Consider the following 25,810-nt stretch of genomic DNA (forward strand, 5'->3'; position numbering starts at 1 on the left):
GAAATCCAGGATCATGGTTTAAAGCCAGCCTGGGCAGAAAAGTGTAAGACTCAAGTTTCCAGCAAAAAGCTGAGCTGGAGGCATGGCTCAAGTGGTAGAGTGATGGCTTAACAAGCAAGTTGAGTAAATTTGAGGGCATGCGTCCAAATCCCAAAAATAAAAATAAAAACAAACAACCAAAAATGAGCTACAACGTAGAACAGGGATAGTTATTGCTTTCTTGCTCATCCTAAAGACTTTTACAGAACTCTTTAATGGGAGAGACAGACAGACACACACACACACACACACACACACACACACACACACACAGAGCCCATTACTAAACAAATTTTCATTGATGGAAAAAAAATGTAGTATTTCAAGTTTGAATTCTGCTTCCAGAAATTACCTTTTGGGGACTGTACTATAAAGATCCTGGCTTTTTTACTGGTTAACTGGGAGTCTTTGTGGACTTTTCTGCCTGGATTGACTTCAAATCTTGAACCTCCAGGTCTCAGCCTCTTGATATGTGAGCCCACTTGTGCTTAGCAAAAAAAATATTCCCCAAATTCAGTTTATTGGGCTTGTTTTATTGTTGCACTCAAATGTTCAAAGCACATCCTGTTATTTTTTTTCTTATTTTTTTTTGTCAGTCCCAGGGCTGGAACTCAGGGCCTGAGCACTGTCCCTAAAGCTTTTTTACTCGAGGCTAGCACTCTACCACTTGAGCCACAGTGCCATTTCCAGCCTTTTCTCTGTATATGGTACTGAGGAATTGAACCAGGGCTTCATGCATGCTAGGCAAGCGGCTCTACCACTGAGCCACATTCCCAGCCCCTTCTGTTTCTTCTTTTTTTGTGTGTGTCAATCCTGGGGGCTTGAACTCAGGGCCTGGGTGCTGTCTCCGAGCCTTTCTGTCCTAAAGGCTAGGGTTCTACCATGAGCCACAGTACCACTTCTGGCTTTTTTCTGAGTAATTTATTGGAGATGAGTCTTGCAGACTTTCTTGCCCAGGCAGGCTTCAATTTGAACCGTGATCCTCAGATCTCAGCCTCCTGAGTAGCTAGGGATTACAGGTGTGAGCCACCAGTGCCCAGCTTCATGTATCATATTTTAAGTAATATCTTATGAGTAAAACTATTTTGTGCATCACAGATGCTATTTTCAGGTGTTGAGCAAGGTGCATCATGGGTTCTAGATACATATTCTGAACACATTTCAGAACTGAATTTAATATATGATTCCTTCAGTATGTTCCAGAGCAAAACAACTCAAGACGAAGACAAAGTATTTATAGTCTTGTCAATGAGCCTTTCTGTGTTCTGGGGGAGGATGGACCAAGAACTTATAAAGGTCTTTTACTCTGAAACCTTTAATGATTTTATTGTGCTTCAACAGAGACCACAAACATAAAAATAAAGCTCTTCTGTTATTTCAATTCTCTACCTAAGCAAAATGTAAAACAACACCAACTCCCTTATAAGGTATACTTAAAAATGTATTTTGTAATTCTGAAATACTCTAAGATATTTTGCGAGGGAGCATAGGTATAAGAAAAGACTAAAACCACGAATCCATGAAAACATTTTAAAAGGCACTTTTTACCCCCTGCCAATTCCTAAATGAAACTGAGATAAACTTACCAGCGATAGGATCCATGGCTTCCCTATTGCTTGGAGAATATGAACTCTGAGAAGAAGAAAGTCCACCAGTAGAACTGCTAGTAAAGTGCATGTTTGATCTACGAGCACGAGGACCTCCTAATCCCCGGCCAGGGTGAAACATTCTACGTACATGTCGAACACCACTCGATTCATCATAACTTTAAGTTAAGAAAATGACCAACTATTTCACAAAAGGAAAAAAAAAAACCAGTTGAACCACTGCTAGATAACACATTCAGAACTCCTAAATTGTAAACAGCTTAAAAAAGCATATATAAATTCTAAAGCAAGTTTCCCAACTTTATCTATGGAGCCCATTAAACCTAAAAACGTTTCTCAAAGATAAAGATGTGTGTGGTTCCATAAAATGGGAGAAATTTCTTTCTGGGCTTCAGAGTGACAATGCCAGTTAAGGTAAAAGGGATTACTGGCTAGATATCCAAGGTGAACATGTTCCCTTACCACAGTCACAGTCTCAGTATTAAATTTCAAATGTTTACATGTAAGTAATAATAATAAGTGTCAATTTTTATATTTGATACCTTAGGAAACTTTCTTAGTGTAAAAATAAAAGGAACACAAAAATAAAAAAGGAAACCTTTTTGTCTATAATGAAAAAGGGACAATTTGAATAATTTTAATTCAATAGGTAAGTCTTTTAAATTAGTTTTCTCCTTTATCTTCAAGTTCTCCCCTCCAATGCTGCTTTATGTCAGTGGATGCATAATTAACAGGACATTTATTAAGAAATCAGATTTCTGGGATGAAAAATGAACAAATGCAGGACTGGTTCTCAGTAGATACTATGTGGGAAATGAACTATGCAACCTGTAGACAGAGAAGAGAGGAGGAAGGAAAGAGAAGGGATGACATTGTATAAAAACAAGTACTCGGGCTGGGGATATAGCCTAGCGGCAAGAGTGCCTGCCTCGGATACACGAGGCCCTAGGTTCGATTCCCCAGCACCACATATACAGAAAACGGCCAGAAGCAGCGCTGTGGCTCAAGTGGCAGAGTGCTAGCCTTGAGCGGGAAGAAGCCAGGGACAGTGCTCAGGCCCTGAGTCCAAGGCCCAGGACTGGCAAAAACAAAAAACAAAAAAACAAGTACTCATTGCCTGACTTATGAAATGGTAATCCCTCTGTACAATGTCTTGATAACAATAAAAATATGTTTTAAAAATTGGATTTTTAGAGGGAAGGGAATGGAACAAAGGAAGTGAATTAGAATACAGAGTGAACATGGGTAGAAAGGTAACAATGAACTCCCCAATTTAAAAAAGAATGAGTTGTCTTTTTGAAAAAAGGAAACATATTTCTGGCACCTCTTCCATCTTACATAGCTGAGTGTGGGTTGAACTAATGAAGGTCTTGAGTAGCAAATACCTCTCAAAACTATGAGGACAACCTTGTATTTTCCCATAGGGATGGGAGGGGATGGGGGAAAGACAAATATTGTTGAAGAAACTTCTTTCAAAGTAGCAAAGAGAGCAGCTCTGTAATTCAGACTGTCTTGCTGGCTTCTCAGTTTTTCAACTGATGGGGTAATTAAGGGGCAGGGTGGAGGGCAGGGTGGATAGTTCTACAGGGCAGTGAGCACGGTTTTATCGTGGTATTCAAGATGGTGGTGGTAGGCTCTTCAGAAAGGGATAGTATGTTTACAAGAAGTAACTGAGTGTGGAGTGCACTTTAGGAAGACATCCTAGTGCTTAGTAGCATAAAAAAAGGTTCCCTCTGATATTAACAAATTTACTACACAGTAACACTGGAGTACCTATACAATGAGATTTTCAAGCTAACTTTCATAGCAATTTGCTTTTAGAATTTAATGGTAAGAAAAAATTTAAATGTCATTTTTCTTACATTTTTTCATAATTTAATCTTTTTTTTTTGGGGGGGGGGGCAGTCCTGGGGCTTGGACTCAGGGCCTGAGCACTGTCCCTGGCTTCCTTTTGCTCAAGGCTAGCACTCTGCCACTTGAGCCACAGCGCCACTTCTGGCCGTTTTCTGTATATGTGGTGCTGGGGAATCGAACCCAGGGCCTCATGTATACGAGGCAAGCTCTCTTGCCACTAGGCCATATCCCCAGCCCCTCATAATTTAATCTTGATGACCAGAGATATTTGTAAAAATCTCGGGAAAAGGAATGTAGATAACATGGGATAATATCCTGCTGAATGGATACTGATAAAACTGGAGGCCCCAGAATTTGCTGAAGATGGAATGATGAATGGACCAAGGATAACCTTTCTGGGTATTATTAAGGATTCTTTGTGTGTGTGTCGGTCCTAGAGATTGAACTCAGGGACTGGGCATTGTCCAGGTAGGCTAGTGCTTTACTATTTGAGCCATAGCTCCACTTCTGGCTTTATCAAGGATTATAGGCATGAGCCATTGGGCAGCCAGTAAAGATTCTTTAATAGATAATGAACAGGTACTTCCAAGTCAAAAGTATTCCTAGGCCACTTAGATGTTTACATTATGTTTTCTTTGTAGTTTTTGTGTCCCATGCCCATAGAGAAAAGAAGGGCTCACTGGTTTCTTTTGTTCACTGACTGCCAGCCTCTGGCCTGACTCAGGTCTCTTTATTATTCAGCTTGGTTCCATTTTTCATCCTTAGTTTCTACTTTGTCTCATCTGAAGAGCCACATATCCAACTAGAAAATTAAAATCTGTGAAGGAGGATGGGAGCTGCAGAATGAGAAAACTGCAAGCTTATTTGGTATGGCGGTACAGGCCTATAATTCCACCTACGTAGGAGGTGGAGGCAGGAGGATTTTGAGCTTGAGGCCAGAATGGGCAAAGGTAACGCTGAGAGTGGTAAGAGCTTGTCTCGTTATACATAGGCCCTAGTCAACTTCCTGTGCTGGGAAAAGACACCCACCCACCATACACCAACAGGTCTAAAGTTGTGTTATGACTGCTAAGAGGTAATTAAAGGAATCAGAAGAATGTTAAGCAGAGAGAACAGTTCTGGTTAACTCTGAAGTGCTTCACTAAAAACTGAAACTTCGGTAGAACAGAACCCTAAATTTTAAAAAGATAATCATAGCCTGAAAGTTTGCAGAAGCATCGAGTCTTCAAAATAATTGCTCCGGTAGGAAAGTTATCTCAGGAAACAGAACCAAGAACTACTAAGAGATGGGGGAAAGGATAAAGAAATGAAAGCAGGAAAGAACTTAGATAAGACCTATCCTTCTCAGAGACTGGAGAAAGAATGGCTCTCTCTAGAGAAGGGAAATAGGAAGCTCACCTACCTCCTCATCCCGTAACAGGATAAAGCATCAGAGGAACAGAGGTGAAGCAAGTACAGTTTCCTTCTATTTAAAAGTTCTACTTTAATTTGAATGATTAACAGTGTCCTCTCTTTCATGAAAACACCTTCTTGAAAGCCTAACAGTTGTTCAAACTGTCTTGAGGTCAAATGTCAAACACAATTATCATGTTAACAAACATCACCCATATAATAGTGAAAAGTCCATGAAAAGGTCCAGGCATGGGGCTGGGAATGTGGCTTAAGGGTAGAGTGCTTGCCTTGCATGTATGAAGTCCTGGGTTTGATTCCTTAGCACCACATAAACCAGAAAAGGGCACAAGTGGTCCTGTGGCTCAAGTGATAGAGTGCTAACCTTGAGCAAAAAGGAAGCCAGAAAGAGTGCTCAGGCCCTGAGTTCAAGTCCCATGACTGGCCAAAAAAAAAAAAAAGAGAGAGAGAGAGAAAAGAAAAGAAAAGAAAAAAAAAAGAAAGAAAAGGTCCAAGCACAATAGTTCACACCTGTAATCAATCTCAGCTGCCTGGAAAGCATAGGTAGAAGGACTGTGTGGGGGGGGCGGTGAGGGAGGGGGTAACAAGTTTGACAAGAATTACACTCATTACCTTACATAACTATAACCCCTCTGTACGTTGACAATAATATCGACAACAAAATTAAAAAAAAAAAAAAAAAGGATTGTGGCCTGAAAACAATTTGGGTACAGAGTATGGGACTATCTGAAACATAACTAAAGCAGAAAGGGCTAGAGGAGGGGCTCAAGTGAACTCAAAAGGCTCTGAACTCAACTCCAGTACTTCTTTCCCTGTCCTAGAACAAGTTTGTAGAACGAGAAATAAGAAATTGCCTCTCAAAAAGTGAGTCACTGGGGCTAGGAATATGGCTTAGTGGTAAAGTGCTTGCCTAGCATGCATGAAAGCCTGGGTTTAATTCCTCAGTGCCACATAAACAGAAAAGGCTGGAAGTGACACTGTGGCTCAAGTGGTAGAGTGCTAGCCTTGAGCAAAAAGAAGCCAGGGACAGTGCTCAGGCCTTGAGTTCAAGCCCCAGGACTGGGGGAAAAAAAAGTGAGTCACTGGCTGGGTGCTGGTGGCTCACGCCTGTATTCCTAGCTACTCAGGAGGCTGAGATCTGAGGATCATGGTTTGAAGTCAACCTGAGTAGAAAAGTCTGTGAGACTATTATCTCCAATTAACCATCAGAAAACTGGAAGAGGTGCTGTGGCTCAAAGTGGGAAAGCCCTACGACTGACCAAACGAAACAAAAACAAAACAAAAAACAACCCTAATGCTGGGCATAAGTGGCTCACACCTATAATCCTAGCTACTCAAGAGGCTCAGATCTGAGGATTGGGGTTTGAAGCCAGCCCAGGCAGGAAAGTTTTTGAGATTCTTATTTTCAACTAAGTACCAAAAAAACGGGAAGTGGAGCTGTAGCTCAAGTGGTCGGGTGCTAACCTTGAACATGAAAGCTCAGAGACAGTGTCCAGGCCCTGAGTTCAAGTCCTAGGACCAGCACAAAAACTAAAAGCAAAAAACAAAAATGACTAATGTTACCAAGAATTCTTTCCCCTGTTGCACTTATAAGGATATTAAATCTCTAGGGGCTCTGTGTTCAAGCGTAAGATGAGCTGCAAAGTCATCTGTGACATGATTAGGATCGCCTCCAGGTAACGCTGCACATATTGGACAAATCTGAAATGAAAGTAAGGAAAGCAGGTTTAATAAATGGATGTGGGTCAGGCACCTTTCTGGATGAGAATTACTATTAGCACGTTTTAACCAGGCAAAAACATAGTAGTAGATCTTAAACTGCTGAAGAGCAGTAGAGACCTAAGCAAGAATGACCGCAAATTAATGCTCCCACACAGCTAAAATACCACTTTTCAAGGTTACATACATAAGGAAGGGGTGACATTGTCCAAAAGGAAATGTACTCACTATCTGACTTATGAAAAGGTAGCGCCTCTGTGTAACACCTTAATAATAACAATAAAATTATATCAAAATTGTTTTACAAAAATATTCTGCAATGCATATTTATGGCTAAATCCAATCTTGAATGGTAAAGAAAGATATAAGCCTATGCTATACTTCTCTAAAGCAAGGTATCCCCTTGAGGGTCAATTTTCCATGAATATTGATCCTGGTGGCTCACACCTATAATCTAGCTACTGGGAGGGAAGGGGGGTACAGTGGTGTACACCTGTCATTCTGACAGTGACGGGAAGAAGCAGGTGGATTGAAGTCTAAGTGCACATTTGGACAGAAATTGAGACCCTCTATAAAAATAGGCTAGGGGCCAGTGGCTCAAGCCTATAATTCTAGCCACTCAGGAGGCTGAGATCTGAGGATAAAGGTTGAAGTTCAGAATCAGGCCAGGCAGACAAATCTGAGAGAGTCTTATCTACAACTACCCAGCCCAAATCCAGAAGTGGAGATGTGACTCAAGTGGTATAGTGTTAGCCATGCGTTGCGAGAAAGCTGAGTGAGGGCATAGCTGAGCTCAGCCCCAGTACTGGCACAAAAAGCAGTACGAAACAAGGTTGGAGGCATGGCTCAGTGGTAGAGCATCTAGCTAACAATACCAAGGCTCTGATTTCAAATCTCAGTTTTACTCCCACCCCTCAAAATCCTGATTAAAATGCAACTGTACAAATTTATATCCACAGGGCTGGGCACCAGTGGCTTATGCCTGTAATCCTAGCTACTCAGGAGGCTGAGAGATCTGACCATCCTGGTTCAAAGCCAGCTGGGGCAGGAAAGTTTGTGAGACTTTTTTTTTTTGCTAGTCCTGGGACTTGGGACTCAGGGCCTGAGCACTATCGCTAGCTTCTGTTTTGCTCAAGGCTAGTGCGTCTACCTCTTGAGCCACAAGCCCCACTTCTGGCCTTTTCTGTTTATGTGGTGCTGGGCTGGCATGCTAGGCAAGCACTCTACCACTAAGACACATTCCCAGCCCCTCCTTGAGATGCTTAGACTCTTATCTCCAATCAACCACCAGAAAACAGCAAGTGGCACTGTGGCTCAAGCACTTGAAGAGCTCAATGACAGCACCCAGGCCCAGAATTCAAGCCCCATGACCAACCAAAACAAACAAACAAGTTATATCTACTGACAGGTAGATTAAGATTGGTAATGGTTACTAATGTACAAATGTGTTCTGTAAATTCATGAATTCAATTTTGGAGCACAGAATGGGAGCTCATTTAGGAAGCTTTGTTTCTCTGAAAGATGAGCAGTGTGGTAGGAGTTTGTGACCAGGTCAAGTTCAAGGAGTAAAAAAAAACACACACAAACTTTCAAGTTCTTCCTACTCAGCAAGACAAATAATACACAACATGTACAAAGCAGAGTTCAGAGGAGGACTGATTGGGAAGATCATTTCTGAAATAGTAGTTTCAATAAACAAAATCACAAAATGGGAAGCAGGGGAGAGGAAGGACAGGAAGAATGAGAACCTTAGCTGGGCTTTGGTGGCTCATGCCTATAATTCTAGCTACTCTGGAGACTGAGGTTTGTGGGTGGTGGTTTGAAGGCAGCCCAGGCAGAAAAAGTTTAAGACCCCCCCCGCACCAGTGCCAGTCCTGCTTGAACTTAGGGCTTGGGTGCTGTCCCTGAGCTGCTTCTGCTCAAGGCCAGCACTCTACCATTTGAGCCACAGTGCCACTTCTGGCTTTTTCTGAGTAGTTTTTTGGAGATAAAGAGTTTCATGGCCTTTCCTGCCCGGGCTGGCTTCAAATTGCAATCCTCAGATCTCAGCATCCTAAGTAGCTAGGATTATAGGTATGAACCACCAGCACCCAGCCAAGAGACTCTCATCTTCAGTTAACTACTGGGAAAAGTCCAAGAGACTCTTACCTTCAATTAACCACCAAAAAGCAGGGAATGGAGCAGTGGCTCAAGATAGAGTGCTACTAGCTTTGGACACACAAGTTCCAGGACAGTGCTCAGGCCCTGTGTTCAAGCTACAGGATCAGCACAAGAAAGGAAAGAAAGGATGGAAAGAAAGAAAAAGAAAGAAGGGGAGAAGAAGGAAGGAAGGGAGGGGGGAGGAGAGAAGGGAGGGAGGGAGGGAAATATGATTCATCTTGCCAGTACATTGCCATGTGTAAAATTCAGGCCACCAGCTGACTTTATTGTTCGCTTACAGCAGAGTGGGAGATGAAAAAAGGTGAGATGCAGAAGGACAATGGCTCTGATAGCTAAAACCTAAGCAAATACAACTAGAGGGAGATCCTTGAGAGCCTGACTCATTTGAAACCAGTCTCTTATGTTCAATTAGCTGTCCTTATTTTGTGACTCAGAACTTGAGAAATATCCTCAAGAAAATCTAAAGATGCGCTTCAAAGATAATGCATGACAGCCAGGAAGGCGAAAATGGAATGTGCCTGAGGGCTAAGTGAAAAAGACAAGAAGAGGGCTTGGAATGTGGCTTAGTGGCAGAGTGCTTGCTTAGCATGCATGAAGCCCTGGGTTCCATTCCTCAGCACTACATACACCGAAAAAGCTGGAAGTGGTGCTGTTGCTCAAATGGTAGAGCGCTAGCCTTGAGCTGAAGGACTCAGGAACAGTGCTCAGGCCCTGAGTTCAAGCCCCAGAACCAGGGGGGGGGAAAAAAGACAAGAAGACAGGCTCATGATTTTCTTAGAAGATGTCAGACATTCTTTTCCTCCCTGCTCACAGTTTATTATTAATTTTCTCTTCAGTAGAACTTAGGTTTTATAGTCTGTATCACTCTTGTGCTCTGATATATTTATCTTACTTCCTGTGTATTTTTCTGTATTGCTGGCTAGATTATAAATTTGCTTGGGGATGGCTTGGTCTACAACTCTCTTATTTATTACATCTGCATAGCTAGGATTACAGGCATGAACCACCATCCCAGCTTAGATAGTAAACTTTTTAGAGATGCTGGGCAGTATAAGTTGCCTTTGTTTTTTAACTGAGAGGAAAAGAGAGACAAAGAAAGAGAACAAAGTAAAAAAAGAGAAACAAGGTTCAGTTATAGACAAAATAAGCATATTTTGGAGACAGTTCATTTTACAATTGACATGTACTAGACTATGTTCTGTTGTTTTATTACAGTATCATAAGCCACATAATTGTGTGTGTGTGTGTGTGTGTGTGTGTGTGTGTGTGTGTGTGTGTGTTGGTTGTGGGGCTAGAACTCTGGGGCCTGGGGCTGGCTGTCCTTGAGTTCTTCGGCTCAAGGCTCTACCACTTTGAGCTACAGTACCATTTCCAGTTTTCTGGTGGTTAATTGGAGACAAGAGTCTCATGGACTTTCCACCCAGGCTGACTTAAAAGCGATCCTCAGATCTTAGCCTCCCGAGTAGGTAGGTTACAGGCATGAGCCACCAGTGCCCAGCATAAGGCATATAATTTTTATCCAAAGAGAAAATAGTACCCAAAGAGATCTTTCCCCAAGATAGTTCCTTTTAGGCAGGCCTTTGGATAAAATATAGAGAGAACTGGAACTGAACCAAGACAGCTGAAGAAGCTTCAGTGCTCTAAGGGCAAAGTTAGATATTCTTAGATGAGCTTATAATTCTAGTTGAGATCAGAGGAGGCTGAGAGGAGGCAGGAAAGTACTTGATTCTCCATCTCCGAAAAAATGCCAGGCTGGTATGTGGCTCAGATGGTAGGGCAACAGTTGTGAGAACCTTGCAGGCCTGAATTCAAGCCTCAGTATCAGCCAATTAAAAATATACATATATATTTATATAGAATATATACAATATGTATTTTTTCTTAGATGAGAAGCCACTTCAAAGACAAATACTCTTAGAAGACAGTATATAAAGCATAAATACATGTATTAAGAATGCCTTAATTAAGATAATCTACAAACTAGAGAAGTACTTTTGACATGGGGATCTAAATTAGAAAATCAAGATCTCACAATTGTGTATTAACTTCAGTTCGATACTCAAAAAATTTTAAAGTACATTGCAGAAACTGTGCTAAGAGAGCAGAAATGAAGATATTCAGGGAGAAATAAAACAATCTGGCAATCAGCTTCCCTGATGACTCAAAATGCTAGTCATTCCTACAGACCAAAAGGAAACTATTCAAGTAGGTGGATTAATCAGTTTGGCAACTGGTATGGAAAATCAAGAGAACAGATTTAGAACCAAGTAGATGATATTGCTGTCATGTTTGGGCTACATGAAGTTAACTCAGATGATAACCTGAAAATAAAAAGACTAAGTTCCAAGCTGAGTGCCAGTGGCTCATGCCAGTAATCCTAGTTTCTCAGGAGGCTGAGATCTGAGGATCATGGTTCAAGCCAGCCTGGGCAGAAAAGTCCGTGAGACTCTTATCTCCAATTACCCACCAGAAAACTTCAATGGTGCTGTGGCTCAAGTGGTAGAGCTCACTGATATCACGTAGGCCCAGAATTTAAGCCCCATAAATGGAAGGGGGAAAAAAAAAAAAGACTAAGTTCCAACGCTGATGGGCAGAGGTCTGGAGAAGTTTTAAACTTCGTATGTTATACCTATCAGATGAATTAGTGTTTAGAAATAAGTAGAATAAGATTTCCCTCCCCTCTTCTCCCTCCTTTTTCTTTTTTAAAGGTGCCAGTATTAGAGCTCAAAGTCAGAGCCTTGAGCTCTCAGCTTTGTTGCTTCTGGCTGGTGCTCTAACACTTGAGCCACACCTTCCCATTGAAATTGCTATTTTGCTGGGTAAATGGAGATGAAGTTGCACAAACTTTTCTGCACAGGCAAGCTTCTAAAAACAATCCTTCTAGGACTCAGCCTCCTGAGTAGCTATGACATTACATTAGGCATGAGTCACCAACAACTCAGTTTTTTGTTTTTTTAATTCCTCTCTTTAAGTGTATAACCAGCTTTTAAATGCTTATATTCTGATTGTAAGGGGGGGGGGATTATCTTTTTGCTTGCTATCTGCTTTTGTTTTCCTTTCTGGAGTTGGGGGAGTACTGAAGTTTGAACTCACAGCCTTGTGCTTGCTAGATAGGCACTCCACTACCTAAACCATGCCCTCACTCTATGGTTTTAGTCTTCCATGCTTTCAAAATTAATCATCTTTTGGGGAGGAAAGGAGTCAACTCAGATTTTAACTCAGGGCCTTGCACTTGCCAAACTGGCAGTACTGCTAGGCTATGCTTCCAGCCTCATTTTCCCTTTTTTAGGGGGCCCAGTCTTGGAGCTTGAACTCAGGGTCTGGACACTGTCCCTGAGCTTCTTTTGCTCAAGGCTAGCATGGCACTCTACCACTTGAGCCACAGTGCCACTTCTGGCCCTTTCTGTATGTGGTGCTGAGGAATTGAACCCAGGGCTTTATGTATGCTAGGCAAGCATTCTACCACTAAGCCACATTCCCAGCCTCCCTGTTTTTTTAATTCTTATTTTTTTAAAATTTTTTGTTGTTGGTTGTGAGGCTTTAATTCAGGGCTTGTGTACGCTACCTGAACTTTTTCATTCAATGCTAATGCTTTACTACTTTGAGCTATAGTTCCACTTCTGATTTTCTTTTCTGTGGTTAACTGGAAATAAGAATTGCACAGACTTCCTGGATAAGCTGGCTTTGAACTATGATTCTCAGATCTCTGCCTCCAGAGTAGCTAAGATTATAGGAGTAAGGTAACAGCACTTGGCTTCCGTGGTTATTTTTAGGACAGGGTTTTGTGTCCTGCACCCACCAATTTTACCCTTCTTGTTACTGATGGATCATAAGTGGGTATCACTGTGTTCAGCTTCCTTGTGTGGCAACAAAATCTCTTGGGCTCCCTAGAATTGTGATCTTCTGATTTGTTAGCCTCCCTAGCACCTAAAATAACTGATTGTGTGCCACTAGCATACCTCAAAACTAAGCCTGCTAAGTTAATTTAATCTTAAGGAGACAGACAAGTGCTAGAGAAATGGCTCAAGTCATAAAAGTGTTTACCTGGCAATCAGGAGGCCTGAGTTAAAATCTCAGTTCTACAAGCTCAAAAGGAAAATAAGTTTTTTTTGTTGCTGTTGTTGGCTCCATTGGGAAAGGAGGCAAAACCAAAATGAAACAAATACATATATACAAAACACATTAGACAGACAGAGAGATAACAAGATTGTTGGAAAAATTAAGTCTTCAGTAGACTTTATTAGCTTTGTCAGCTCTCCATAAGTACTTATTACGGTAACAGTGATATTTGCTGTGACATATCCTCGCTCCTAAATGTTCCAAAGGTATATTGCTGAGAGTAAGATCCTACTTCTTCTACAGGAATATATGAATTGGTGGTCTAGCAGACAAATGTAGGTAACACTGAGGTAAAAGCAAGATATTGTGAAGAGGAGCTGTGGCTCAGGCAGAACGCTAGCCTTGAACACAAAAGCTCAAGAAAAGCACCTAAGTCCTGAGTTCAAGCCCCATGACTGAGAAAAAAAAAGAAAGCTAAAACTCAACAAAAAGCAAAATAAGTTGAACTGGGCACTTAGAAAACCAAACATTAAGAGGAACAGAAAAAGAGAGATAGTTACTGCTATGTGAATATAACAGCCCACCAAAATGATATGGTTCACTCTTGAACACAGTGGATACAAAAAGAAAAGTCTGATTTACTACAAGTGGCAAAAGACTGTACGGTGATACTGAAATTTTCATGTAACTAACGTACTGGAGTTGATAATACAGTGTATACATGTATAGGGAGGCCTATCTGGCTGTCATCAATCCTAAGCATACTTTAGTATGCTTGGTGAATATATCAGTGCTGGATGGAGGACCTGATCCACATAATTAATGAGAAAACTCTGTGCCTTCACATTGAACATCACTTTTTTTATTTGGGTCGGTTGTGGGGCTTGAACTCAGCACCTGGGCACTGCCCCTGAATCTCTCTGTGCTTATGTAGAGTGCTAGCACTCTACCACTTGAGTCACAGCACAACTTCTGGTTTTTGAGTGGTTAATTGGAGACAAAAGTCTGCCCCGGCTAGCTTCAAACCGCGATCCTCAGATCTCAGCCTCCTGAATAGCTAGGATTACAGGTGTGAGCCACTGGTGCCCAACTTTACATTAAACATTTTTACTTGCTGTTTTTCACTTTGAAATGTCTGGGTGTGTTAATCATTCAAAGTAAGGGTTAACTACATCAGAAAATGAAAACAAGAGGCTTTTTTTTCTTGTTGTTTTTGTTTTCCTTCCTTTTTGTTCATTTGTATAAGGGAGGCACAGAAATAGAGACAAAAGGTGAATAAATGTAGTAATGGCACTCACTAGACACTGTTGAAAATGAAATATACAAGCTGGGTGCTGGTAGCTCATGCCTGTAACCCTAGCTACTCAGGAGGCTGAGATCTAATGATCCTGGTTTAAATCCAGCCCAGGCAGGAAAGTCCATGAGACTTCATCTCTAATCTCCAATTAACAACCAGAAAACTGAAAGTGGTGCTGTGGCTCAAAGTGATAAGAGCTCTAGCCTGAAGCAAAAGTGCTCAGTAACATCGCCCAGGCCCAGAATTCAAGCCCCACAATCCCTCTTACTAACAACAACAACAACCAAAAAACCATAACCGAGAGAGAAAAAAAAAAAAAAAAAGAATAAAGAAAATGAATTATACAACTTGTGAATGGGGATGGAAGGGGAAAATGGGGAGAGTGAGGGAAGGGGTGACATTGTCCAAAAAAGAAAGGTACTCTTTACCTGACTTATCTAACTATAATACCTCTGTATATCATCTTTATAATAACAATTGAAAATTGAAGGAACAAAAGACTAAGGGTTTAAAAGGAAGGTGAAATCCTTAAAACAATAGGAAACCAATAGGAAAAACAAAAATGGTGTCTGCTTTGGGCTGGGAGCCAAAAGGCCGACAACCTAATGTAAGTAAATAACTGAACACAACTTATTGGTGGCAGATCACAAAAACATTTGGAAATGCTTGGTATTTAATTTCCAAATGATCTAATAGGTTGTAGAGGAATGCAAACTGATAGTAACTCTTTTTTTTTTTTTGAGGTGGGGGTCAGTCGTGGGGCTTGAACTTGAGGCCTGGGAGCTGTCTCTGAACCTCTTTGTGCTCAAAGCTAGCATTCTACCACTTGAGCTATATAGTGCCACTTCTGGTGAGGTAAGAGTCTCATGGGGATTTTTCGCCTGGGCTGTCTTCGAACCACAATCCTCAGATCTCAGCCTCCTGGGTAGCTAGGATTACAAGTGTGAGCCACTAGCACGAATCTTTACTTTCTGCAAATAGTACAAAACACAAGGCTGCGTCATGGTGTGTGTATGTGTATGTGTGTGCCAGTCTGGGGGCAGTCCTTGGGCATTTCTGCTTAAAGCTCGTGCTCTATTTGACCCACAGCTCTACCTCCTGCTTTTTGGTGGTTAACTAGAGTTAAGAATCTCATGGTCTTTCCTACCTGGACTGGCTTCAAACTCCAATCTTCAGATCTCAGTCTCTTAAGTAGCTAGCTGGGATTACAGGCCTGAGCCACTGGCACTCAGTTTCTGATTCTTAATTTATAAAAATTAGTAACTCGATTTTCATTTATGAAGTTAGCTTACACATGTATTCTTCAATTTTGGATATGAAAACCAGGTACTTTCCTTACCTCCTTGGTTAATGTACTAGGCCTATTTGCTATATATACTAGGCCTACTGCATAAAGACTTCACAAATGTCTAACCTACAATAAGGGAAACTACTCCCACTCTACTCTTTGCCTTGTAGTATCTAGGTAAATAAGGACCCAAACATAACAGAAATTAAATAAATAAGTGTAAATTTTCTACAACATCAGGATGGTGATACAAAGGGTCAGGCTTTCTTTACTTTGTTAATGCAGACTGCACCAAATGAAAGCCAAGTTATGTTACAGAATGAAAAGAACCAATGAGTAGGAGTAAAATGGGACAATAGTACCCTGAGACTCCCCTAGATGATGAGACCATTCCTGACCTGCAGACAGAGACATCTGTCTTAAAGACTACACAAAAGTAAATTTACCAATTATCTGAACTCTAAATCTTATGACATTTTAGAAAGCACAAACTGGCAGTGTCCATAGGAACAAAGGTGACCTTGTATTATTATTCCAGACAGCAGAGATGCAGCCAAATTAAGCAGAGACTGTGGATCTCACAAGGCCTCTAGCAAAATGCAAACATCTGCCTGCCCTTGAGTGTGCTTGTTTATTTTTCTGGATTTCAGTTAATTTGTCTTTAATACACTTAGTAGTTGAAGTGTGTACTACTACTGGGCCCAAAGTCTCCAAATTCACTGTCTGTGGTTCTCCACAGAAGCTTCACTTTATCAATTATTGCCAATAGCAAAGAGTAACATCTAAATCAGAATTCAAATCTGGTTCTGCCTGATATAGTTACAATATACCCAGATACCTACCTACTTGTGCACGCATCTAGCCATCCATTTATTTCTATGCATTCCTCCCTACCTCCATCTGTTCTTCCCTACAGAATCAATATCTTGAATTTCACACCACTCATTTCCTCAGAGACTCTTTTGGGTGTATTTATCATTTCTTCTTCTTCTCCTCTTCCTTTATTTTATTTTGTTTTTGTTGGTTGTGGGGCTTGAACTTGGGGCCTGGTCACTGTTCCTGAGCAATTTTTGCTCAAGGCTAGTGCTCTCTACCCTTCTGAGCCAGGGCTAGGAATGTGGCTTAGTGGCAGAGTGCTTGCTTAGCATGCATGAAGCGCTAGGTTTGATTCCTCAGTACCACATATACAGAAAAGGCCAGAAGTGGCACTATGGCGCAAGTGGTAGGGTGCTATCCTTGAGCAAAAAGAGGCTCAAGGACAGTGCCCAGGTCCTGAGTTCAAGCCCCAGGACTGGCAAAAAAAAAGAAAAAAAGAGTCTTACAAACTTTCCTACCCTTGCTGGATTTGAGCTGAGATCCTCAGATCTCAGCCTCCTGAGTAGCTAGGATTAGAGCCACTGGTGCCAGGCATTAATCATTTCTTGAAGTTTAATGAATGCCAACTCAGATGTCAAATGAAATATCTAAAAAGTTCCAATGTAAGACTTCTGTAGTATTATGGGTCCCTGGTTTTTAGTTATTAAAAATGATCAGGAAGGGAAATCTGCTGGTGATAACTTTAGCCCAAGAAGCAAGAGATTTGATCTGATGAAAACCAAAGAAGGTCAATGGCAATGATCACTACTTAATGTATAACCAAAGATTTTTTTTTGGGGGGGGGGGGGGAGGGTGGGTAGGTCATGTGGCTTGGACTCAGCGCCAGAGTGCTTCCCCTGAACTCTTTTGCTCAAAACTAGTGCTCTCTACCATCTTGAGCCAAAGTTCCACTTCTGTTTTTTTGATGGTTAATTGGAGATTAGAGTCTCATGGACTTTCCTGCCTGGGCTGGCTTTGAACTGTGACCCTCAATTTTCAGTCTCCTGATTAGCTAGGATTACCACTTCTAGTTTTCTGGTGGCTAATTGGAGATGAGTCTCACAGACTTTCCTGCCTGGGCTGGCTCTGAACCACAATCCTCAGATCTCGGTCTCCTGAGTAGCTAGGATTACAAGCATGAGCCACGGGTGTCTGGCTGACAACCAGAGATTTTTTAAAGAGTCCTTGTGAAAGTTCCTTATAGAAGAAAAATGAGGCATGCAGCAATAACAAATGTAGTTTAAAAAGGTCAAGACTTCATGCTGTGCTCTCAGTAAGAGGGCAATAAAATCTAGTGTCAACAAGTATCTTATATAATGCAACATCCTAGAACTGAAAAATGATTTTGTAAAATAATTTTAATTATTATACAAACAACACCAGTATACTAAGCATGCAAGAGGTAGATGATAAAGTTATTTAGCTCTGTCAAGGTTAGGAATAACAAACTTTATTATATCATTTTAGATCAAGATTATTCACGTACCACTTCTGTTGATGTTTCTGCATGTTCAGAAGTAACATGTTCTTGAAGAGATGTCTCCGTATAGCCCATTTTTCCACAATAGGGACAAGTAAAAGACTGTGGCTGCTCTACAGAGAAAGCTTCCCCACCATAGTATAAATCTGAAAAATAAAGTGGAATTGCATTGAGGATTAATAATTAATAGTTTCTTAAATGTATAAAATAAAATCATAAGGTATAAAATTCTAAAGTAAAATATGTACCTAAAATTCTGTCAATACTTCCTTCTAATAAGGTCTTAAGTGCCTCTCACTCCTCCCATCCCATTCCCTCATCAAAGGTCCACTATAAAAGGCTTAGTCCTCAGTTTGTGGCACTACTGGAAAGTGGTGGAAACTTTACAAAAGGGTGGGGTTGGGGCTGAGAATGTGGGCTAGTGGTAGAATGCTTGCCTAGCATACATGAAGCCCTGGTTCGATTAAAAAAAAAAAAAAAGCCAGATGTGGCGCTGTGGCTCAAGTGATACAGTGCTAGGCTTGAGCAAAAAGCCAGGGACAGTGCTCAGGCCCTGAGTGTAAGGCCCAGGACTGGCAAAAAAAAAAAAAAAAAAGATTCAAGGGCTAGGAATATGGCTTAGTGGTATACATGAAGCCCTGGGTTGGATTCTTCAGTACCACATATACAGAGAAAGCCGAAAGTGGTGCTGTGGCTCAAGAGGTAGAGTGCTAGCCTTGAAAAAAAGGAAGTCAGGGACAGAGCCCAGGCCCTGAGTTCAAAACCCAGGACTGCCTGCCCCTCAAAAGGGTGAGGTCTAGTTGGAAGAAGTTAAATACTAGGAATGTACCCTTGAAGAGGATATTGGGACCGTAGCCCATTTCTTTCTCCTCATTCCCCGCCCCCTTTGTTTTTATTGGTCATGGAGCTTGAATTCTGGGCCTGGGTGCTGTCCTTGAGCTCTTCAGCTCAAGGCTGGTGCTCTACCACAATGCCACTTTTGATTTTCTGGTGGTTAATTGGACATAAGAGTCTCATGGACTTCCCTGCCCTGGCTGGCTTTGAACCTCGATCCTCAAATCTCAGCCTCTTAAATAGCTAGGATTACAGGCGTAAGCTTCTGCTGCCTGGCTCACCACCCCCCCCCCCCCCCCGCTTTAAGTTTAAGCCAAGTATTCATTTTATTAAAAAAAAAAAAAAAAACAATTTTTTTTGCCAGTCCTGGGCCTTGGACTCAGGGCCTGAGCACTGTCCCTGGCTTCCTTTCTGCTCAAGGCTAGCACTCTACCACTGGAGCCACAGCACCACTTCTGGCCGTTTTCTATATATGTGGTGCTGGGGAATCGAACCCAGGGCTTCATGTATATGAGGCAAGCTCTCTTACCACTAGGCCATATTCCCAGCCTCAAGTATTCATTTTAGTATAGTAGGGTCAAGAGAGAAATAGGAAAGGGGAAACATTTTGTGCTCCCTATGTAGTAGTAAATGGGAGTTAAAGACTCCTTGCTCTTTACTTTCTAGCTGCCATTAGGCAAACAACAGCCTTTGTCCGCCATGGGGTCCTGCTATAATGCAGTACCCCACCAGAGACTAAAACAACAGGGCCATACAGTCATGGAGTGAAAATTCTAAAATTGTCATCTGAAACAAATTTTCTTTCTCTCTCTTGGTGCCAGTCCTGAAGTTTGAAATCAGGGTCTGAGAGCTGTTCTTAAGCTTTCCCCCCCCACCCCTCCCAAGGCTAGTTCTCTACCACTTGAGCCATAACTCAGTTGGAGATTAAGAGACATATGGCCTTTGCTGCCCAGGCTCGCATCAAAATGCAAGCAATCCTCAGATCTCAGCCTCTTGGGTAACTAGGACTACCCACCTAGGTAGGTGGGTGAGTCACCAGCACACAGATCCTTTCAAACTGATTATTTCAAGTGTTTTGTCACAGTGCCCAAAAGCTCACATCTTTAATTTTGAAAATGGTCATTCCATAACTGTATCCAATTTTATTGTAATTTACTTTTAATTTCCTCTCTATACACTGTGACAACATTAATATCAGCAGATTTTTTTTTTAAAAGCATTCCACACAAAGGATATAATGCTTTGAGGTATAAAACAGATGATCATGGCCAATATGCCAACTCTTAGATGGAACTACTTGTCCATATACCATACTATTCTTAAAGCAGGAAGGATCCCTAGGTATTCAGTTCCTGTAGATGTAAACTTAAATATGATATGACTACAACACACTGCCCAATGGATTATGGTCTGTGTGGAAAGTGTATTTGCCTAATTAATGTCTCTCCAGGAATAACCCTATTTTTCTCTATAGGTAACATAAAGGAAAGTCAAAGTACATTTACTATGCTATGCCACTTCACCACAAACAACTATTTATTAGCGAGGCACTGGTGGCTCACACCTGTAATCCTAGCTACTCAGGAGGCTGAGATCTGAGGATAGTGGTTCAAAGCCAGCTCTGGTAGGAAAGTCTCCCTCACCTCCAATTAACCACCAGAAAAATGGAAATGGTGCTGTGGCTCAAAAGTGGTAGAGCTCCAGCTTTGAGCAAAAAGGTCAAAGACAGTGTTCAGGCTCAGAGTTCAGGCCCCATGACTGACCAAAAAAGAAAAAAAGATTTATTAAATAATTTCTGCAAAATACTGAAAAAAATTAAGCATTCCAAGAAAGCATAAACATTCTTTTACTTGGAAATGAACTCTGTAGGAAAGGAATTATTGGCATCCTAGGGGATTCTGTACTGTTACATATTGTTGGCACCTCTATTCGTATTATTGTTAAACCTCTAAAGCCTCTGCTTTTGTTAGCCTGTATGCAAAAGTAACCCACTGTTAGGTGATGCGTGTAACCACAAGAGCACCATTGTTCTGTCCTGTTCTCACACGTTCACAAAGGATTATTAACTACACCTGGGCTGATCCACTCACTGTGGGAATGAGAAGGGTGGTCAGAATGGGAGGCAGAAGGTTAGTTCCTCTATGATCCATTGGGTCAGAGCCTCAGCAACCTTCACTGTACACAGGGCCAATCTCCATGTCCCTCTTCCTTTAGGGCAAACCTGTATGGTTTCTGAGAGCACTAATGCCTGTGTGAATGCTTTGTACACACTATAAATTGTTTAGGAAATTCATCAATATTTCTTTGACTCTTATAAAAATATATAATATTTTGTTATGAAACAATCTAATCGAAAAAATGGTTAAGTGCTCTTTTTTTGGGGGGGGGGGAAGGGTAGGTCTTGAACTCTGGGCCTAGGCACTGTCTCTGAGCTCAAGGGTAGGGCTCTACCACTTGGGCCACAGTGACACTTCTGGTCTTCTGGTGGTTAACTGGAGATAAGAGTCTCACGGCCTTTCCTGCTGGGGCTGGCTTTTGAACTGTGATCCTCCGATCTCAGCCTCCTGAATAGCTAGGATTACAGGAGTGAGCCACCAGCACTTGGTTTAAGTGTTCTTTTTCTTTTTGTGGTGAAACTGGGGTTCAAACTAGGGGTCAGGGCACTATCCCTTTTCATTCAAGGCTGGTGCTTTCTACCACTTGAGCACAGCTTTACTTCTCACTTTTCAGTGGTTAACTGGAAATAAGGTTCTCATGACTTTCGGCTTCTAACCACCATCTTTGGATTTCAACCTCTTGTGTAGCTAGGATTAAAGGAATGAGCCTCAAGCACTGGTATTTACTTTTTAAACATGAAACTAATGCCAAATTTAGGAGTATAAGATCACTTCTCTAAGAAGAAGAAGGACAAAGGAGGAAGGAGGAGGAGAAGAAGAAAAGCCAGGTGCTCGTGGCTCATGTCTGTAATCCTAGCTACTTAGGAGGCTAAGATCTGAGGACTGCAGTTCAAAGGAGCCCAGGCAGAAAAGTCCCCCATGAGACTTACCTTCAATTAACCACCCCAAAACCAAAAGTGGAGCTGTGGCTCAAAGTGGTAGAGCACTAGCCTTGAGCAAAAGTGCCCAGGAACAGAGCCCAGGCCCTGACCTCAAGCCTCACAACAAAAATAAAAATTAAAAAAAAATGTTGCCAGGCATTAGTGGCTTATACCTGTAATCCAAGCTACTCAGAAGGTTGAGATCTGAGGATCATGGTTCAAAGGCAGCCGGGGCAGGAAAGTCTGTGAGACTCTTATCTCCAGCCACGAGAAAACCAGAAAGGGCACTGTGGCTCAAAGTAGTAGAGTTTAAGGCTTGAGCTGAAGAGCTCAGGGACAGTGCCCAGGCCCAGAGTTCAAGCTCCACAACTGACAAAATAAAATAAAAATGTTCACTATATAGTACATTTGTTCATATTAATTCCCAGGGAGATTTATATATTGAGCATTTATTATATGCACAAGATTTGCTGGGTAGATTTGGGGTAGTCGAGGATAAAGAACAGGTTTTCTCATTTGATAAAAGGCATTTACCAAAATCGAACAAACTTTACACTTCTGGTAAAAGGCTTTTAAATATCTTTCTCATAAGATCAGAAAGACAACAATGTGATGTCTACTTTTGCCACTTCTATTTAGTATTTTATTGAAGGATGTAATCAGAGTCTGTAAGAGACATCCAGACAGAAAGGAAGAAGTAAAACAATCTATGAGTTTGGAATATATAAAATCATAAGGAATCTACCAAAATCAAATAAACAGGTACAGCATGACTGCAGCATACAAAATTCATATATAAAAAATTTCTATATATTTACAATGAATAACTTAAAAAAACATTTTACTTACAACAGTGAAAAGAATACTTAGGAATATATTCAATGAAAGAAACACAAACTTATACTTTGATAATTACAGAATTTTGTCCAAAGAAACCAAAGACCTAAGTAAATGGAAAAACATTCTATGTTTATGGGCCACTAGATTTAGTATTTTGATGATCATATAAAAATTCCTATCAAAATCCTATTGACTCTGTTGAATAAATGGTTGGGACATCCACACAATGTCAGAACTTACATAAGGCTATAGAGATGAAGATAGTATAGGACTGGTATAAATATGCAGATACAGAACATATGTATATATCATGAATTATTATAATTCAATAATTAATACATATTATATAATTTAAAAAACAGGCAAAGGATCTGGATATTTTTTCAAAGAAAATATACAAGTGAAGAATAAGCACACATAATAAGATGCTATGAGAATTAACCATCAGAAAAATGCAAACCTCAACCACTGAGATACCACTTCACACATACATACTACAAAGGCTATAACAAAAACAAACAAACAAAAAACCCAAAAACAAAACAGTGATGGCTAAGAAGTTATAGCATGAAACATTTATAACTATTTTTTTTGTCTGTTTATATGGTACCAAGTAATTGAACCCAGGGTTTCATACATGTTAAGCAAGCATTCCATATTCCCAGCCCAGCTTTTCTAACAGATCAACAATGGCCTTCATACACTACAGAAATAATTCTCATTCTGGTTCCCAGAGCAAGAACTAGTACTGTATGCTATTAGCAAGAACAGTCTGCTTGATTTGACTCCTTTCCTGAAGTACTTTCAATGTTTCATATGAACTTGTATTTCATAGCTTGCAAGTTGTGGATTTTACAGAAGAGGTTCCATAAAACTCTGATTGAGAGACAAATACTTATTCTATTTTTAATAAATTTGGATATATGCTATACATAGTTTTAGACTTCTTTTGTTTTGACTTCTTACATACATACGCACAAAATTCTAAAATATAATTCATGGAAATTCTCACTGAATACTTACCAAAATCTACCCTTGTTAATATGCACTGCATTGGGTGGTCAGTTGTATGCCTTGTTGTTGTTGCACCACTTTCATAACAAGATGCACAAAGATCGTAATCGTAGCAAATTAAACACTTATATCTGCGACCTCGAAAATTTCCTTTTAAACATGCATCACAGCTGACACCTATTGAAAATATTAAAAAGGAATATATTTAATTAGCAGCTATAAAATTACACTTTCCATTTCACTTGTATCAACAACTAAGGGTTGATTTAACACCATATATCCTTTCCAAAATCACTAGAAACAACACAATGAAGTAACAATTTCCAGCAGTATGGTGGGTTTATATACTTGACAAAATAACTTTAAGCTAGTTAGGTACTGATGATTCACATCTGTAATTCTAGTTACTCAGGAAGCTGAGAGCTAATACTGTGGTTCAAGGCTAGCCTGGCAGACAAGTCCCTAAGACTTCAATTAACCAGCAAAAAGTCCAGAACTGAAGGCCTGGCTCAAGAGATAGTGTGTTGGCCTTGAGTGAAAAAGCTAAGGGGTGCTATAAGGTCCTGAGTTAAAGCCCCTGTACTGGCAAACAACAACAACAACAACAACTGAAAAAAAAAAAAAAAAGTTAAGGCTGGGCACTGGTCTTTCCTGCCTGTAATCCTAGCTACTCAGCCTCCTAGGCTGAGATCAGGATTGCAGTTTGCCTTCCCTTAGGGGATTACATAAAGTGTTCTAGTGAACTTCCCAACCTGAATATGAAGAATAGGGATAGGCGGGGGCAGGGGAAAAAAATCTGAAAAGTCATAACCACAAAGCAGTTTTTTTAGGTTTGCCTTCTAAATTCTACAAAATGGTTCCAAAAGCCAGGGTCAACAATGTAGTTTAATGTACTCTTATAAGTTAGTATTACCTAAGAGGACTAAGCTTCTAAGGAATAAATACACTTTAAATAGAAATCATCAGAAGTAATTATCACAAATTTGAAACAGGGTCTCTGTGTAGATCAGGATAGCCTCAAACTCAAAATCTTCCTGCTTCAGCCACCTGGTTCTGGTCTTACCTGTTTAAGGCCATGCACCACACTCCACCTGACTCCTTGTAACAATTCTTGTTACGTGAAAAACAAAACAAAACCCCCTAAAATTTCAAACTCAACAGACAAGCTAAAAAAGGCCATGTATTTACATATAATGTGCTTATTTATGCAGAAATCTCACATACAACTAGAATCTGAATTATGTATTAATAAGCAAGAGTGCTAGGTTAAAAAAACTAATATTTATTGCATTTCTTCTTTAAAAATATATCAAGTTGGAAGCTGGTGGCTCATGCCTATAATCCTAACTACTCAGGAGGATGAGATCTGAGGATCAAGGTTATAATTTAGGCAGGAAAGTCCTTAAGACTCTTATCTCTAAATAAACAAAAAAAGCAGGAAGTGGAGCTGTGGCTCAAGTGATATAGTGCTTTCCTTGAGCACAAAAGCTCAGGGACAGTACCCAGGCCCTGAGTTCAAGCTCCAGGATTGGTACAAAAAGAAAAACAAAACAAAACAACAACAAAAACTCAAAAAATGTTACCAACTGAGCAGAGTGGTACATTCTTATAATCTCAGTACTCAGAAGGCTGAGACAGGAAGAACTTGAGTTGGAGGTTGCTTGAGGCTATCTGGGAAAAAAAAGCTAGAACAAAAAATAATTTGTGATTTAAGCTAGATCAGTCAAACTGAGAGAAAGTAAAATACTGATTACCAAGGGGACAAGGAAGGGTGGGAATTGTCTAATGTATAGGGTTTCAGTTTGTGATGATATCAATTGGAGATATAGTGGCTAACAACAATGTGAATGCATTTAATGGCACGGATCTGCAAATTTGAGAGGTAAAAACTTTAATTTTATGCCACAAAAAATAAGCTACTACTTATGTCAGGTGCCAGTGGCTCACACCTGTAATCAATGCTAGCTACTCAGGAAGCTGAGATGTGAGGATTGCTGTTCTAAGCCATCCCAGACAGGAAAATCCACGAGTCTCTTATCTCTAATTAACTACCAAAAAGCCAAAAGTGACTTCACAGACAGGAACTGTGACTCAAGTGGTAGAGCACTAGCTTTCAGCAAAAAAGCTCAGGGACAGTGCCAAGGCCTTGAATTCAAGATGCAGGACACACCAAAACCAAAATAAAAGCCAGTTGCAACAGCATTAAAAAAAAAAAATGCCTATGAGGGGCTGGGAATATGGCTTAGTAGTAGAGGGCTTGCCTAGCACGCTGGAAGCCCTAGGTTCGATTCCAGCACCACATAAACAGAAAAGGCCA

At 40.7% G+C, this 25,810-nt stretch overlaps 1 protein-coding gene across 1 annotated transcript in view; it reads right to left on the minus strand.

Moving 5' to 3' along the window:
- Positions 1–25,810, minus strand: part of Kcmf1 (potassium channel modulatory factor 1) — an 82,730-nt gene that overhangs the window by 10,889 nt on the left and 46,031 nt on the right. The window contains exons 2-5 of the mRNA XM_048352591.1: positions 23,503–23,670; positions 17,775–17,914; positions 6,510–6,611; positions 1,626–1,800 (exon numbers count right to left, since the gene is read on the minus strand). Of these exons, the coding sequence (XP_048208548.1) occupies positions 1,626–1,800; positions 6,510–6,611; positions 17,775–17,914; positions 23,503–23,670 (585 nt within the window). The remainder of the gene's footprint in view (positions 1–1,625; positions 1,801–6,509; positions 6,612–17,774; positions 17,915–23,502; positions 23,671–25,810) is intronic.

The sequence above is a fragment of the Perognathus longimembris genome, chromosome 8 (assembly GCF_023159225.1).
Source record: "Perognathus longimembris pacificus isolate PPM17 chromosome 8, ASM2315922v1, whole genome shotgun sequence".
Classification (NCBI taxonomy): Eukaryota; Metazoa; Chordata; class Mammalia; order Rodentia; family Heteromyidae; genus Perognathus; species Perognathus longimembris.